General features: G+C 36.4%; 5 protein-coding genes across 5 annotated transcripts; 4 read left to right on the top strand and 1 right to left on the bottom strand.

Moving 5' to 3' along the window:
• Positions 1-827: 827 nt before the first annotated feature.
• LOC110843865 (CLIP domain-containing serine protease 14D) lies at positions 828-3694 on the top strand. The gene is made up of 14 exons (XM_022089913.2): positions 828-1221; positions 1301-1407; positions 1556-1615; positions 1706-1987; positions 2064-2082; positions 2150-2204; positions 2297-2350; positions 2422-2519; positions 2589-2681; positions 2770-2886; positions 2995-3101; positions 3212-3251; positions 3340-3438; positions 3510-3694. The coding sequence occupies exons 1-14, from the start codon at positions 1134-1136 to the stop codon at positions 3581-3583; spliced, it is 1293 nt and encodes a 430-aa protein (XP_021945605.1). The 5' UTR covers positions 828-1133; the 3' UTR covers positions 3584-3694.
• Positions 3695-3779: 85 nt separating this feature from the next.
• Positions 3780-5669, top strand: LOC118434455. Its single transcript, XM_035848042.1, has 3 exons — positions 3780-3927; positions 3994-4264; positions 4354-5669. Exons 1-3 carry the CDS (start codon positions 3908-3910, stop codon positions 5614-5616), a joined length of 1554 nt encoding a protein of 517 aa, XP_035703935.1. The 5' UTR covers positions 3780-3907; the 3' UTR covers positions 5617-5669.
• A 118-nt stretch (positions 5670-5787) lies between these two features.
• On the top strand, positions 5788-9037 carry LOC110844560. Its single transcript, XM_022090788.2, has 7 exons — positions 5788-6110; positions 6307-6326; positions 6408-6534; positions 6650-6869; positions 6956-7677; positions 7768-8320; positions 8407-9037. The coding sequence occupies exons 1-7, from the start codon at positions 6020-6022 to the stop codon at positions 8942-8944; spliced, it is 2271 nt and encodes a 756-aa protein (XP_021946480.2). The 5' UTR covers positions 5788-6019; the 3' UTR covers positions 8945-9037.
• Positions 9038-9232: 195 nt separating this feature from the next.
• Positions 9233-13880, top strand: LOC110843312 (serine/threonine-protein kinase ksp1). Its single transcript, XM_022089272.2, has 6 exons — positions 9233-9369; positions 9446-9746; positions 9828-10624; positions 10694-12102; positions 12189-12453; positions 12529-13880. The coding sequence occupies exons 1-4, from the start codon at positions 9342-9344 to the stop codon at positions 11734-11736; spliced, it is 2169 nt and encodes a 722-aa protein (XP_021944964.1). The 5' UTR covers positions 9233-9341; the 3' UTR covers positions 11737-12102; positions 12189-12453; positions 12529-13880.
• Positions 13801-16312, bottom strand: LOC110843898. The gene is made up of 6 exons (XM_022089957.2): positions 15791-16312; positions 15427-15693; positions 15047-15357; positions 14718-14965; positions 14369-14643; positions 13801-14276 (listed from the first exon to the last, which is right to left on the bottom strand). The coding sequence occupies exons 1-6, from the start codon at positions 16043-16045 to the stop codon at positions 13968-13970; spliced, it is 1665 nt and encodes a 554-aa protein (XP_021945649.1). The 5' UTR covers positions 16046-16312; the 3' UTR covers positions 13801-13967.
• Positions 16313-16523: the final 211 nt, after the last annotated feature.

The following is a 16523-nucleotide window of genomic DNA, read 5'->3' as shown; positions in this document are numbered from 1 at the left end:
ATGTGTTCATGATGCAGATCCATAACATTATTATATCTGTAAAGTCGTGCAGTAAATTTGCTAAAAAAAAGTCCAGTTTTACTAATTATCCAGGGTGTCGAACGAGTCAATGATTAGAAAATACGCAATTTTATATTTATTTCACTGCTTTTATTTTTGCGACACAGTGTTCAAATTATTTAATTTTCATGCACATATGCCGGATGGAAAAACCGTTTACCTGGAGTATAATATGGGTGCATAGAAATACAGTAAAATCCCAGAGACACAAGATTATTAATATACAACGCCTATACATATATTTATTATGAATACTATTATACCATTCATCAACAATAAACCTGGAATACTGGTCCAGGAAACAGCAAAATTCATGGCACCTTTCTCACACTTATTTGCTGGCCACTGCCGTATCAAGTCAGATTTTATGTGGTTGTGCTATCATAATTAAAGTAATATCATCATGTATTTTACACTCTTCTGCCTCCGACAGAACCAGAACACACGAATCCTCCATCATAATCCCTTAATTAAGTTTCTTTTCGTTATGGATGGTAGCAGCTAGTTGCATTTTTCAACAGTCCAAGGTGACTGATGGTTTCGATGAGTGACTCAGGAGTTGATGCTTCTCGATTTACGTGAATAGAACAAAAACAAGTTTAGCAAGATTTCGTACCATGTAAAAGTAAATATATGTAAGCGTGTGCTTATACATATTCCTACTGCAGACAGTTGTATTGTTCAGCACAATGCAAATATAAATAAGTGCGAAGCTTTTTATTTATACTATAACCACATCTTCATAGACACATATATACACAAGTACGTCATTGAGATTGAATTGTAGAAATCATACAGAGCAACTTGCTCAAGAACCAAATGATTAATTATTCATCATAAATAAAGACGCAAGTGAACCCACGTTGGTTTTTTGTATTTTGAAACGGTGTGCTAATAAATGGTCTCCTTATGGTAAAGTTACCCGAAAAAGTCTTTGATGCATTTCAAGGCTTGTACATATAAATCGATTTTCTGGGATATTTTGACACAACGATACGGACCTCACTTTTTGTCAAAATACTTAAAAAGCTCTGCTGTAGCTTGATAGTGAACTTTGCGTGCATACATATATAATGTTCAAACGAATTGTGATATCTTCATCCGAGTTACTATTTTTAGGATCATTACTTGTCCTCTGCATTTTGCCATGTTCTGAATCAGGTAATACTCACATACTTCTAGCAACAAATAAAGGAATATCTATGTATATTTATAGTAACTTTTTCGATATTTTTAAAAGTACAATGCCGATCCTACGGGAAACAATTGGGAGAATGTGTTCCTATTACGAATTGTCCTAGACTTCTCGCCATCTTATTGTCTAGTGAAAGGACTGTGCAAGATTTGGTAAAACAATTAATTAAATAAATTTAGACAAAATTTAAATGGTTTTCTTTTGGTGAACATTCAACCTTGTTTATACAACATATGTATAAAATCTTCCATATAGTATAGATTACATATGTCTTACGGGATTGAATTTGATTGTTTGCAGCGCATGTTGCAGAAGTTGACATGTATCACGGAAATCTCAGATCTAGAAAGAGACCCTGTGGTACGTTCAACTCATCCGATCGGCATGCATTACATACATATGCTACTTATGTACATGAAGAAAACCGTCCTATAATATGTACATACATAGGTTTGCTGCCCCATTAAAGAAATAGCCGACTCATTAAAAGACCACCATGATGACCGAAATGAGTCTCTAGCAACAGAAATTCCAGTGTCGATCTCAACGACTACGACTACGACGACCACTCCTCCACCAACACCGCACGCTTCTGGTCAGGCATCCATCCCCCAAAAATTGATTGATGAGAAATTCCATCTCATCCCAGCCTTGATGGATTGTAGTAATGCTATTACTTCCGATCGTATAATTGGCGGAGAGGTCGTTCCCCACGGGTCTCTGCCCTGGATGGTTAGTGTTTAAAATAAAATATTATTTTTTGAAAATCAGAGTTAATTATTCAAACTCAACTTTGTTTCCTTTGTAGGCCAGACTAGGATATCGACGTAATAATTGGACAATTTTTTAAGCATATTAAATATTTGCTCATTTTGTCTCTTATTTCATTGACAGATAAAGGAACAGGGAAATTGGAGTATTATTGCGGTGGATCTGTCATCAATAAAAGGTAATTCTTTTTTATTACTTATCGATAATTATGAATTTTTTAGTCCAACCAAAAATTATTTAAATTGTGTATTTCCACATTTTGTGTATAAGATATATACTGACTGCTGGACACTGCACCCAAGGATTTGATGATAATTTTGTACTGTAAGTATTGCTGAATTTTATGACATACTTAGTCAGAACTTTACAAAACACGATTTATTTTATTGAACCAGGGCTGAAGTCAGACTTGGCGAACACGATACGACAACTGACGTAGATTGCAATCAAGATCTCGGAAACATTTGCTCTCTTGTAGAAGATTTTAAAATAGGTAAAATTTAATGAGATTATCTTAAATCTTCCGGTAAAAATGTGTCTTAGCCACCCTTTCTTCATATAGAACGCATCATTACGCATCCGCAACATAATACTGTCACCAAGCAGAATGACATTGCCCTTCTTCGCCTGAATCAGGACATTTCATTCGGTTCCTGTAAGACTTATGACTCTGATTTTTTTCTTATGGATCAAGTAAAAATGCTTTGAAGTATTTGCATCGCTTTGTTTATTTTATTTTCCAGATTTCGTCCAACCAATCTGCCTACCTTTTACAGCACAGTACAACCTTACGGCTTTAACGCCCACAGAGTTCAACTCACTCACGACCACGGTAGCTGGCTGGGGTCGGGTTTGGTCAGGTTCGTTTGTACATACAGCTACAAATTAAATTAGCAAATTGGACATCAAATGTGAAATTTTGTAGTGAAAACGTGATCTAATGTATTTCTAATTTTATCTCAACGCAGACAAAACCCAGGGAAGCTCTCAACTTTTGCAAGTTGCAATTCCGATTGTGCCTATGCAACAGTGTCAACAGTTATACAGAAGAAGAGTAACCATTACGCCAAAGCAGGTAAACATTAGCATATTTTTGAAATCTTCTAGTTAAAATCATGTCAAACCTACATATTTATATATGTACTATATTACTATTTATCTACTGCAATTTTAATTATTTTATAGATTTGTGCCGGTGGGGTACTAGGGAAGGATAGTTGTTCAGGTACACACGTGTTAAAGTATTGAATAATAACCTACATTGATTTTAGTGCATGCACATTGACATTTTATGTAAAAATTTTTGCTCTTAGGCGACTCGGGTGGAGCTCTAATGGGAACAATGACAATTCCAAATAAATTTTCAAAAACCTTCCAGTTTGGAATTGTTTCATTCGGACAAATTCAATGCGGTTTGTAGACAATTTTATTTAAAGTCGGTCACGTGTCTATAGCTTTACAATAATACAACCTAAATTTATAGGCGGCCCTCTGCCTGGGGTGTACACGAAAACAGAGGAGTATCTTCCCTGGATACTATCTAATATTGAGGCGTAAAAATTTGGGCGACACTGCAATTTTACAGTTTAACTTTGAAATACTTATTTTATCAGTACGTATAATTTTGTTTTATCTGCAATAAAGCTCTATTTATTTTACCTACATGTACATTTATCGTTATACTGTATTATCGTAACTCGTTGGTGGTGGTGCGTTATCTCCCATTTGCTAAACATTGCTTAACCTACACCGACGCATGTAAATATGTGCATCCATAAACCACCGCAAAGTTCTCTCTGAGATTATTATGTGAGTTAATTATTCACAACCTACAACAATTTTGGTATCAGAGAACTATAGCGGATACACCGGTGTCATAAAATGGCAGAGTGTTTCAAAGGGTAAGTTACACATTTTTTAAACTCATTTAGTCCCGTGTTTAAGAAACTTAAACTCGGTCTAATCAGGATGAAAGCATTGCTCATCCCAAGTTATAAGAAAACGTGGATACCCTCCCATAATGAAATTTTAGTTGGAAAATACCAATTACAAACTGAGAAATATCAGCGCTCCAAACAAGAATTCACAATTGACGCATATCCAAAATCTGCCACAGTTAGAACCGAAGAAATAAATCCCACGCAACTGCCCTTGAAACCCCCACAAGCACAGGATGTGCTTACTATTCAATGCAACTTTCTCTTTATGGGACTTGCTTCAAGTGACATTTCATTAATGGTAACTTGCAATCAATTAAAATCACATATGAGGACCTTGTGTATTTAAATGCATGCAAATACAAAAATATATATATTGTGTATGCATAGATATCAACGCTTTTGGATACAAAACTACCTCAAACTACTCACAACACAAAAAATGATTCGAACATCATCACCCGGACATCGTTTGATGATGGAAACATTAATTTGAATATTTTCAACATTCCAGAATTCCTCAGAGGTAGTTACACCGAGGAAGATGCAGAACTGGTGCTTGCTGTAAAAGCCATTACAAAAAAATATCTGCCCAACAAACTTCCCAACGTTTGTTTCCTCGTGAGCCGATTTGATGACAATCGGTTCCAAGGGGAGGGGTCCGACTTCTCCAAAATGTTAATTGCTCTCAGTCATTGCAGAGACTCATGGACAGATGGCAAACTTTCGAATGTGATTCTTGTCCTCACGCACTCTTCCAACGTTCAGATACTAGACATTCCCAACAGGATTTCGAAATTCCAGGAAACGTTCCATGCCGTATTCCCACAAGAAAATGATACAATCACATGCGTGCTAGTGGATAATGCTATGCAAGGATTATCCGACAGAGAAAAACTAATCGAAGCTATTACAAATATTGCTAAACGTAGAAATGATACCATGCTTTATCCAAAACTGGCAAATCAATTGCAACCTCTGAATATTGAAGAGTGCAAAACCATATCAACAATTCATCCGGTTTCTGAATTGCTTCCCTCGACAAGACGAGAAGTCAATGAATTATTGGATCAAATTCTTCAAAGTAAACCTGGATCACAAAAAATTTCAAATTTGATGGATGACGAATTTTCTACAATTTTTGTTCCGTATCATAGTAGCAGTAGTACTAGTGTAGATAAGTCCATTTTAATAAACCCGAACTCATATGTAAATCAATTTTTGGATGATAGGACGACAAAATTGCTTCCAAATGTAAAACTGTTAATGGCCGACTTTATTACAACTGTTCCCATTTGCAAGTTACAAGTTGGAGACAAATTGCTAAACCAAAAACTACTTCCCGTTATTGTAATTAGTGTGAGAAACCAGAGAGTAAATATAAATTGTAGCAATGTTGGGAGAAATTTTGTTGCATGTGAGGAGTCCTTTGAGACGCCTCAGCTTCTGAAGTACTTCGAGAGAAACAAAAAACTTAAGAGGGTAGATTTTCCAGAGCATATTTTTAATTATTCCGTAATCGACAATAATTCTCAAGTCTTTTATGAACTTGAGCTAGATAGTGACCCCTACAATACGGGTGATGATTCATACATTGCTGATGGATTCGTCATGTGTTCAAATCCTCCAGGTATTTACATAACGAAACTATAATGTGTCATATGTATTAAATAAAGAGATTAGAAGATACTTACGTATTTAATATATATTAAATCATGACTTATTTGTGTAACTTGGAATTTCATAAACCTCAAGCGTGTGCGATAAATTTCGCACTATTGCACACAAGCGTATGTATTTTTATAAGTGACTAATCATTGGTTGAATGAGTCCTCGATGTTTGGTGAAGTTGTAAAGATAAGGTTTTATCATTAGTAATCAGATACTACGTACAGATGAGTACGTGTGTGCACCTCTTTACCATAATTATTTGACCTATAACTCAATTTTAATGGTCTTATTCTTTATTGCAACATTGTAAAGTCGTGGTGATATTTTATTTCTTTCGAACGTAAACAGTGGGGTCAGAAATTTTTCGAGTCAACTAAAAATAAAAATGGAGGCAATCATGGGAAGTCGGAATAACCCAATACCATCTGGAAAAAGGAGTGATGACAAAGCAATCATTGTTTTACTTGGATTAACAGGTTCGGCTCATCTAATTTGCTAAAGTTGCCTATTTAAAGTTACCTATTTTGCTGATGCATTAGAGGTCTGAAATGAAGTTGCCTATTTAATATCAAAGTATTAGCTGCAGTTTCAATAAAAATGCTTGATTTTTTTCCATTAAAGAATTTACGTCTCACTTGGTTTATGTATTTTAAATATGTATTGGTTCAATAGGCGCTGGGAAATCGACAACTGTAAGTTAACTAATAAAATTGTAATAAAGAAGTACTTATTTCTTATTCACCCTGTTTGATGATTGAAAATTAACCCGATAGCTCAATTTTCTATTTGATCGAGAGAACATGATCAAAACTGAAAGTTACACTTCTCAAACTGAAAAAATCATGGAATACAACACTAAAATTCGTGTAAATGAGGAAGACTACGATTTGAAGATTTTTGGTACGCAGAATGTACACACATTTTCACCAATTAATTCGTAATAAATACATATGCCACTAAATCGGTAGTGTAAAATAATTAGCAACAATAAAAATATAATCATGACAAAAAATAGATACTCCTGGATTTGGAGATACTCGTCAACAGCCACAAGTCCGAGACGCTAGATTTGTAGCTACATTTGACGGCCTACTTAAAACTCATGAAGATATTCGAGCATGTTATCCAACCACTGTACTTCTTGTCGCAAAGTTCAACGATGACAGAATAGATGGAAAAACGTCCCATTTCATCCAAATGTTAAAAGCAGTGGACGCTTTACTGGCTAACTGGAGGTACGGAATTCTAGAATGCTACACTTTGTACAAATCAGTAGAAATATGCACATACGTAGATGTTTGAATTTCATTTGTGTGAATAGATTAATTGACAAGAAGCCAGAAAATACGAACCTTGTGTTTGTCTTAACACATACAATGTCGGAGGACAATAAACGTTTGAGAACGGACCCCAAACAAAAAATTCAACTAATAGAATGCCTGGTCAAAACGTTTACTCAAATCCCGACGCCAATTCAAGTAGTTATGGCAGAAAATAAGCCAGAGCTCTACAATCTACCAAAAGTGAATGACTTTTATCGACTTCCTAATAACCAATTTTATCCTAGTAATCTTTTCAAAAAGATTCAAGCCATGACCGTTAAATGCAGTGACGTTGTGGGCGAAACAATCGTTCGAGAAGCATTCAGAAATCCAAAGCAGATCAATATTGAGCTCCTTAAAGAATACGAACTCCTCCCAGAAAACAATATGGTCGTCAGAAATATATTAAGAACTTTGAAAAGCGCCCAATTTAATATTGAAAATACTCAAATTTCCTCTGAAATTCGGAAACGTTGGGATGCAATTGATGAAATTTCAAAAAAACCATACGTTAACTCGCTACAAATTACACAATCTACTTTCCATAAACATGGAATTTTTGGAGAGGACAATATCCCACAAAGTATTGAAGCTGCATTAAAATTGTTGATGGACTTGCCTCTTAATCCTCCAGTCTGCACAATCTTGGACGGCATGGGAATAGTCGGTCCTGAACTGCCAAAGTCTTTGAGTGTTGGAAAATTTTACAACCTTTTTGCAGGTATTTATGTACTAATACTTGTCAAACTTGATTTTACTCACTCTAAATCTAAATAAATTTGCATGGTTTTTTACTATATAACTTCCCCAGACTGTCCAATCTCAAATTCTCCATTTTCCATGGACATTTTGGATTACACTGATATTGGTTTCCGTGCGCCTATTGGAATTGAAGCACGCAGAGTAACAGAGTCCCTCATATTGAACTCATTTTTTGATAGTTCTACCCATTACTACCAAGAAAGACTTAAACAGCTCAACGTCAGTGGTACTTTCAAGATGGAAAACTTTCACTCTGAACCGAAAGAGGGGTATAATATTATCGTACCAAGAACAAACGTTGTCAGATTGACAGGGGTGCGCGAGAAGCGTGTTTTCCAAGTCAACCTCAAGCAACCAACATTATCACCAGGTTATCGTGCTGCAGTTGGTAACCTGCCACCGAAATTTGACCCTGCACAAGCTGAAATCTGGAGAGCATTCTTCACGGCGAATGGAACCCACGTGGTAGAATCCATTTATGCGGGAGGGGCCATTGAAGTCATTGCAACTAAAAAGGAAAATTCTGAAACTAAAGTTGAAACTACAGCTCAAAACGTTCTCCTCATAATAGCAAACATTTTGAAAAATGTTGGAAGTTTCTGGTATAACTTTTCTCTTTAATTAATCCCTTCCCCTACCACTTTTGAAAATGACAATCATTTGTGTATATAAATTTAAAAATTTTCAGTCCCATGGATTTGGAGGCAATGACAGAATCTTGGGATTTCAAAATAAACTTCGTTGGGGGCAATCCTAATCTTGTGCGTCCCACCTTAAAAAATTTGTTTCGACCCGTGGGTGTCGAGTTTTTTAAATCATGGTGCGATTCACTGTATGCTCATCCTGCCATGCTACACTCTGAAATCGATCTGGAAGCTGTGACCCATTATATTAAGAAAACAAATGCAGCTCAAGCTAAAGAAATTAATTCCGCTATGGTTTATCTTTATTCGCCTACACCACCACCACCACAATCACCACCAGAAATTGTACACCAGCAGCGTCCAGATGACCGAGTCAAGTCAAATTTTGGTCATCTAAAGGAACTAAAAAACCCAACCAGGACACCATCTTTTAGCAGCTCTGATTCATCTGACTCGGAAAGTACATCATCGTGGGTAGCTGCACAAAGGACCCAAAGGGAAAATACTCCAGCACCTAATAATAAAATAAAAAATGAAACTTGGAGCAACTGGTTTAAAAGAAAAATTGGAAACCGATTGTAAATTTAGCTATTTATATGTACGTATATTAACAGAGGAAGGCAGTTTTTATGGCATAAAATTAAATAAAACGTGAACCTATATATATATATTCAATTTGATTACCTAATTTGTAGCTTTTCTTTGATGGCATAGTATAGTTTGCACATATTCGCTAAGCAAGAATATTTTGGCCCACTACGCATGCCTAACCTTCCGTCATGGCAATTACATCAATACAAATTGTTTTATCAGTCTGGTTGATATAAATTTCATGATAAGAAACGAGTAGTGGTATGTAGATATACAAGCGGTGAATGTTGATTATTTTAAATATACGCATTTGCATAAATACACTCAGCTAATAAATAAATAATTCAAGCCCGAATTTTGTTTTCTAACAAAAGTTTCACTACATATTATGGCAGGGAATGCACCACGTAGACCAGGTATTTTTTATTAATAAGCATGCATGTACCAATTGGCAATTTCGATACAAAAGCATAAAATTTATTTAATTTGTAGCCGCGAGGACGAGTTCCCGACTTTTGGAAAACTATGAAATCCATCGACTGCTTGGCAGCGGATCATTTGGTGCTGTATTTGACTGCATGAATAAATTTGAGAAAAAGAATTATGCAATCAAAATCATGAAGTTTGACACAGTTTTTACTGAAAGGGAAATAGCAAATCTTATAAAAATTCCAAATCATTCGAATATTGTTCAATATTTTACATGTTGGAAGGATTCAATGGGGATTGAGGATGTCGCAGCAGTTCGGAAACGCTTTGCTGAGGATGAAGATTTTGGCTGCGATAATTTTGTGTACAGTTTTAAAACTCTTTAATTAGTAACCGTTATTATTAGTAATAAAAAATTATTAATTCTTTAATATTTAAATATTAGAATTCCTCCAGGACAAATAACTTTTGATGCCATTTGCATCTTAATGGAACTTTGTGGAGAGGATCTTCGAACATGGCTTTCCTCCAGAGAGACAGTGCAGGAATCCACGTGCATCAACATATTTACACAAATTTCTAATGGAGTCGAACATTTACACAAGAATGGGCTAATTCATCGAGATCTAAAGCCAGAAAATATTTTATTTTCAAAACAGGACAAGCTGACCGTTAAAATTGGAGACTTGGGGATTGCCACAAATATAAATAGGTCAAGATATACTACTGGTTTGGGTACACGGACTTATTTGGCACCTGAACAAGAAGGTAACTCGTATGGCCCACAGGTTGACATATTTGCATTAGGAATAATTTTCCTTGAGCTGTTACACCCCCAAATGCAACCCAACTCTGATGATGAAGAAGGAAAGGCAGGAAACCTTACCAAGGTTGCCATTGAGCTTAAATATCTACACAAAGTTCCGGAAGAAGTGTCCAGGCTTTGGCCTGTTGCTGCAGATCTCATTCTTAAAATGGTGTCGATTGATCCAGCACACAGGCCATCCTTTGATGAGATTTATGAAACAATTGAAAAAATCTGCTCATTTGTCCCACCCGAAAGTGTTCAATTTGATGTGCGTGAATCACCTGAAGTTGAAGTCCATAAAAAGGACGACAAAAAAATCCAACTCAACATTACTTCTTGGATTGAACGTTTTTCCCTTTCGTTACCCAGCACTCCTATTGATGACTCAGAGTGGGATGATGAACAGGATGTTCGTCCATTAGAAGAACATGACGGTAAGTAAGTTAAATTTGTTTTATATTAAAAAATTGTACAAGAAACTGATCACACATATATTTTATTAGATAAAGTTGATGCTATGCAAATAACGCTGCCATTACTTCCGAAAATAAATAATATCAGTACCCCAACCGTTCGCACTGCTATTTCTAGCCATCATTTGGAGTCACTTTTACAATCGTCAAGTCCACACGATACGATTCTACTCTTGGAATCCACACGTTATTTTGGCAACTTTGAGATTTCTTCTGAAAATTTGACCATCTCCGGAAACGGAGCAACAATTTGCGGACTTCCTGTTGGCTTGAAACTGCAAGCAAACCAGTGCATAGTAAAAAATCTGAACTTACAATCAGGGACAGGCATGGTCATTTGTGGTCAAGATATCACTGTCGAAGACGTCACTGTGTGTTTACCAATGAATGAAAGCCATGTTCCAAAAAATGATACTTGTGGAATTATTATACAAGGAAACTGTAATTCGATTAAGAATTGTTCCATTCAGGGACACAATAAAGGCATCTTGGGGACAGGCGACAACAATACTTTCGATGCTATTAAAATCTCCAACTGTTCTCAGAAGGCAGTTATTTCCAAAGGTTCAAATTGTACCCTGAACAATTTTGAGTGTTCAGATTGTCCTAATGGTTTGCTTTGGATTGGGGGGAATAACAACATAATTTCAGGAATATCTTACAAAATAAGCCAACAATTTGCAAAGCGTTACAAGTTTGGAGAGATTTCTACGTGTACCGTGATAACGATAGGCAATGGGGAAGATAACTCAATTTCGAATTTCAATAATTTTGCAAATCTTGGCGAATACAAATATGGATTGTATGCATCCATATACACCTCCAGACTTGAAATAGTTGATAGTTCTCTTGGAAAGTTATATTTAGATGGAAATGAGCATAATATCAAAAACACTGCAGCATTGGGTGGGGTGTCAATAATTGGTAACAAGTGCACATTGACAACAGTAAACTGTGGGCCACGATTGGATATAATACAAGGGCGTTCCCATGTATTGACGAAATGCTCCGCAGATCAGTTTACGACGTATGATTGTTGCGATGTTGAAATCACTGAATGTAATTTTGATTAAACAGTAAAGCTAATAAATCCTCATCTCCACTGTGGTTTGACTTTATCTCTACGTTGGTGATAAATGACAAATGGTTGTAAAAAATAAATGTATACTTGTGCATAATACATATCTGTTAATGCACAATACGAGATAAACATATTGTTACTAAATATTAGTCATGAATGGCCCGGGAGGATGTGCATATTCACACATTATCGTGTAAATAAATTACAACAACAATCCGAAACACACAAATTGTAGTTATTTAATCGTTAAAATTGGCATATTAGCAAGTAGATAGTACGAACTAGAAATGAAAGCAAAGAAAAATCAGGCCGTTGCCTTAATTGATGAAGAACCTCGACCTCGAACTTGGTATCAAAGGTAAGTAAATGATGCAGTTAAATTTTGGGTAGTTCCTGCATTATCGATTTTACCCTCTGAAAATGCATACAAGTCTGTTTGCACAGATTTCGGCGATATTTAACTTTGGTGTGGTGCTGGCTAAAAGGGGTTGATCCTCCGCCAAGTGACCTGCCTAATCGGAAAATTGAAAACACCGAACCAATAGATAAGATTGACGACGAGACATTTTCTGCCCTACTTCCGGTCCGAATAAGAGAAACTGAACCAAAGTTTCAATCTCATTCTGCACCATCCCCATCAAGCGAGACTGAGGATGAGAAAGTCGATTTGCTATTTGTGGGACTGAGCCGCACAGGAATTAGCACAACTGTAGAGTACACATTTTCATACATAGTAGTCAATCCTATGGACGATTTTTAAAAGTTATTATTTTTTATGGTCCAGGCAAACAAATTATTTAACATCACAGAGTCGGACGATATGGAAGATGATGACTTGGACATTATTGAAATTGATAATTTCTCTTCAAACAAGAAGGCTGTAGACTTAAGGATCATAGATATTCCTGGATTTTGCAAGGGCCGCACCATAGAAGGAGATGCCGAATTGGTGTTTGGAATCAAATCCTACCTGAAGAGATCATTGCCAAATAAAATTCCAACTTTCGCATTTATAATTACTAGCTTTGAAGATGCCCGTTTCGACGGTGAAAGTTCAGAGTTTTGCAAGATGCTCCTTGCGCTAAGCCACTGTCAAATTCATTGGACGGACTTTCGGCATTCAAACGTTGTTCTGGTTCTTACGCATGCCGGAAAAGTTAAAGAAGACGTCTCAAAGAAAATTGCAATATTTCAAGATGTATTTCATACCATTTTTCAACAAGAAGAAAATCAACCTGTGTGTTGCATTGTGATTGAAAATAGTATTCCGAAAAAGTGCGATACAAAAGATTTTATTGATGCGCTGCTATTGACAAAGAATCTAAACGCGTCAGAAAGTTTCAGGAGGCATTTACAAAAATTAAAATTATCTGAAAAATACGCACCGGATGGGATAAATATTCAGCGGACAAATGTTTCCAGTTTACTCCCACCCACCAAAAGACAAGTATACGAATTAATGGATACTTTGATGCAAGGAAAACGTTATGATGATAATATCCCCAATGACATGGAAAAAAATACATTATTCAAATTTTTTTCATGTTATCCATCTTATCAGCCATGCCATAAAGGTAGAAGCTGTGGGCATGTACATCATACAACCAAACTTTTACCGCACATGAAATTGCTAATGGCAGACGGAGTAACCGAACTACCAGTTTCTGAAATTCGGGTGGGACACAAACTGTTCAGCAGGCTAAAGGAAAACCATGTTACTGTAACGGCGGTTAAAAAGACACCATCCACAAGATCCAGGGTGTGTCCACATGTTGGACTATATTTTTATACCAATTCAGATTTCGATGACGAAACCAATAATGATGACATGATTTTCAAATATACTGGTCGTTCTAAATTGAAAAGGGAATTGATTGATCGCAACAGAATCGCCAATCAAAATTATGAACCACTTTTCGAGATCGAAGTGAACCGAGGCCGTTGCCTGGAGGATACGTTTATGGTAGACGGATACGTTGCATTAGCAGCGATTAGTCCGTCGATATTAAAATTACATTCTTGATATATTAAATAAGGTAGGAAAGATTCGTAATGCTTACTTAATTTCAAAACTTTATTCAGAAAAATAATACCTAATACTTCATTGAATAATAAGCTAACCTAAAAATATTCTCTTAAATACTGCAAAATCCTGAGATTGAATATAAGTAACATATGTACATGCAACTCATTACCTAGTGCATATCTGAAAATTCAGAAGATTTAGTGCTCGCACAAGGAAAATGGCCTTTCAAATAGGGATTCGTTGTTATTTTGTACAAAAAATTTTCTCTCTTGCATCAGCAAATCCCTCGTTTTTTTAGCTTCTTCAAGTCCCACTGGCCATGATAACATACCCACAATTTTATGTACAATAAGGTCTGGCATGCATGTTGCCTCCTTGTCCATCTCTTTTAAGAACCAAGATCTTGATTGTGGAGGTACCCGAGAGCTTGATAGAATTTGCACTGTTGGATCAACTAGAAAGAATACTAGGATTTTCCGATGTCCACTTTCCGTGGGGTTTATGAGCTGTAAAAATACTTTCCATGAATTTTTTGACTGAATAATACGTCTTAATTTTTGTTGAGCTTGAGTTTATTACTCATTCTTCAAGGTGTTACCTGAAATGGAGCTACTTGATGTTGCAGTGTATTTGGAAATCCAATGCATCTCGACTCTTTGGTAACAATCGTACCTAAATTTTGATTGAGAGCCTCTTCATCCCTCAAATCGTACACAACTGCAACCCCCGTGTCGTCATATTGCTCGTAGTCTGGCTCTTGTATAGCTTGTCGAAAGTTTAGACGGGATTCAGTAATGTTTTCTTGTGAATAGTAATAAATTCCAGATGCGATAATCCTCTCATTCGCCATTCCTTCAAGATGCCAAACTCCTCCTGAAAAAAATAATTTATGTGTATTGTTTGTTCTTCACACTATAAAATGTTGGCATACATATGTATGCACAAACCTGGGTACTCTGGTTTATCAGGAGTGAGGTGAATATTTGCCAACTTTACAATGACTTGCAACTTTCTCCAGTTCAATTTGACCTCAGTTGGGGGAATGAGTGGAGCTTCAAATTGGGGGATGACGAAAGGCTTAAATATTTTTTCCAAGCTGTCACTTTCATCATAGTCCGACGCGTCCCCGTCAGGAAGCACCACTTCCTCATACCAATCTGAATCTGGGAGGACTATCCGATTTTTACGCGGATGTCTGAAAAGGGATATAAATATATACATAAATTGCATATGCATTGTGAACTTAAACAATGATTACTTATGTATTGTAGCCAACCTTAAACTTGTCAACACCTTATCAAACATTGGAATAAATTTTCCAAGGATTTTTTCCAATGTGGAATATAATTTAGGGTAATGTTCTGGATGGAGATTATTGATGTAAGAGTCAAATTGGACGGATCCTTGCTCATTCACAGATACGTCTGCAGGAAGCCATTGATAGTTCAAAGACTTTGCATATGGCGGAAATTGATCGACAGGGGCGAGAGCTTGTGCCCCCGCCTCATCCGCAGACAATAGATCAGCTTTGTCAGCAAAGTACATAAGGTGATTGTAGCTCTCTGAAGATGACGCTCCAGCAGAAACCTTTCGCAGAAAATTAGAGTATTCGAATTAAATAAAAATTAAACTAGTAAACGCTGTTGAAATAATTACATTCGCCACCGGTCTCGTCGCTGCATGCGTATTCCTTAGAATAGGAGTCTCTCGAATCACCAATGGAAACAGAGACGGGTGAACTAAGTCCAGAACTTGGTTATTGCTGCCAGGGTGCCAATCTTTTTGCGAATCTGGCACATCCTCCAAAGCCCGAACGCAGGTTATCAATTCTTGTCGAAGCGACTCTTCAATAAGGCGATCAGAGTGATAAGTATTGTCAACGGTGGAGGGTTCAATTCCAGTAACAGAATCCCGATTTGCCAACTGCATGCATAAAAATACATCATTATTAAGCGTACATACATATATCTAAATTGACTGTTTTCTAGCTTGTACAATGCAATGTTAAAAAAATTATTACCACCCATTCCAACTCGGCAAGAACATACTCAAATTTTTCAATAATTTTATTAATTCGGGGTTTCATTGCGATAACTTCATTTTTCCACTTTTCTACAATGGTGGGATCCCTCATTTTCCTTTCCCAGTCGACCTTCTCCCTGATACAGTTGGCCAGTTTGATCAAGTCAAGTTCATCCACGGTTTTGGGCGACCAACCAACCATGTATTCCCCCTCGAGGAAGGCGTGTGGAAATGGGGTGTCAAAATTATCCATTTTATGCGATGTAAAATAAAATTTAACTTAATCTACAACTACAAACTTAAAGAAATAACAGATGATCACGGTTCCAACTTAGCCAATATTTACGAACACGAAGTGTAACATTATGTATCACGTCGAGTTCAGTAGTGTGCAATTATCCATCCATCTGATTTGGTTATTGATCCATTTGCTTGTGTTACTTTGGAAATGTATCAGTAGAATTACGTGTATGTAGTCTGAAAAATGAGCAAAACTTCCATTCGGCACGATGAGGATACGAAATGTAAATAAATACTGCTTCGGTTAGTCCCAAACAGCATGAAAAGCATTATTCAAGTTGATAAAAGACATGATAATTTTGCAGAGTCTGATATAAATAAAAACTTACAAACGCAATACATCTCTTGATGCAAACTTTGGTGGATTTGCAAGTTTGCAACGTGTTGTATGTTATATGCAACTTATGCAAGGTACATATGCATGAATCCAT

Source organism: Folsomia candida, unplaced genomic scaffold (genome assembly GCF_002217175.1).
Source record: "Folsomia candida strain VU population unplaced genomic scaffold, ASM221717v1 Fcan01_Sc002, whole genome shotgun sequence".
Lineage (NCBI taxonomy): Eukaryota > Metazoa > Arthropoda > Collembola > Entomobryomorpha > Isotomidae > Folsomia > Folsomia candida.
Note: the sequence above shows the minus strand (reverse complement) of the source record. Positions and strands in the feature narration are given on the sequence as shown.

Bases quoted from the DNA above. Each gene is read 5' to 3' on its own strand.
- LOC118434455 (XM_035848042.1), top strand. From the start codon at position 3,908: ATGGCAGAGTGTTTCAAAGG. The intron at 3,928-3,993 runs GTAAGTTACACA...CGGTCTAATCAG, and splicing joins ATGGCAGAGTGTTTCAAAGG to GATGAAAGCATTGCTCATCC. The intron at 4,265-4,353 runs GTAACTTGCAAT...GTGTATGCATAG, and splicing joins CAAGTGACATTTCATTAATG to ATATCAACGCTTTTGGATAC.
- LOC110843898 (XM_022089957.2), bottom strand. From the start codon at position 16,045: ATGGATAATTTTGACACCCCATTTCCACACGCCTTCCTCGAGGGGGAA. The intron at 15,694-15,790 runs GTAATAATTTTT...TTATGCATGCAG, and splicing joins TTGCCGAGTTGGAATGGGTG to TTGGCAAATCGGGATTCTGT. The intron at 15,358-15,426 runs GTAATTATTTCA...TTTCTGCGAAAG, and splicing joins CGACGAGACCGGTGGCGAAT to GTTTCTGCTGGAGCGTCATC.
- LOC110844560 (XM_022090788.2), top strand. From the start codon at position 6,020: ATGGAGGCAATCATGGGAAGTCGGAATAACCCAATACCATCTGGAAAA. The intron at 6,327-6,407 runs GTAAGTTAACTA...TTAACCCGATAG, and splicing joins GCGCTGGGAAATCGACAACT to CTCAATTTTCTATTTGATCG. The intron at 7,678-7,767 runs GTATTTATGTAC...TAACTTCCCCAG, and splicing joins ATTTTACAACCTTTTTGCAG to ACTGTCCAATCTCAAATTCT.
- LOC110843312 (XM_022089272.2), top strand. From the start codon at position 9,342: ATGGCAGGGAATGCACCACGTAGACCAG. The intron at 9,370-9,445 runs GTATTTTTTATT...TTTAATTTGTAG, and splicing joins GAATGCACCACGTAGACCAG to CCGCGAGGACGAGTTCCCGA. The intron at 9,747-9,827 runs GTACAGTTTTAA...TTTAAATATTAG, and splicing joins TTTGGCTGCGATAATTTTGT to AATTCCTCCAGGACAAATAA.
- LOC110843865 (XM_022089913.2), top strand. From the start codon at position 1,134: ATGTTCAAACGAATTGTGATATCTTCATCCGAGTTACTATTTTTAGGA. The intron at 2,682-2,769 runs GTAAGACTTATG...TTTATTTTCCAG, and splicing joins GGACATTTCATTCGGTTCCT to ATTTCGTCCAACCAATCTGC. The intron at 3,439-3,509 runs GTTTGTAGACAA...CTAAATTTATAG, and splicing joins ATTCGGACAAATTCAATGCG to GCGGCCCTCTGCCTGGGGTG.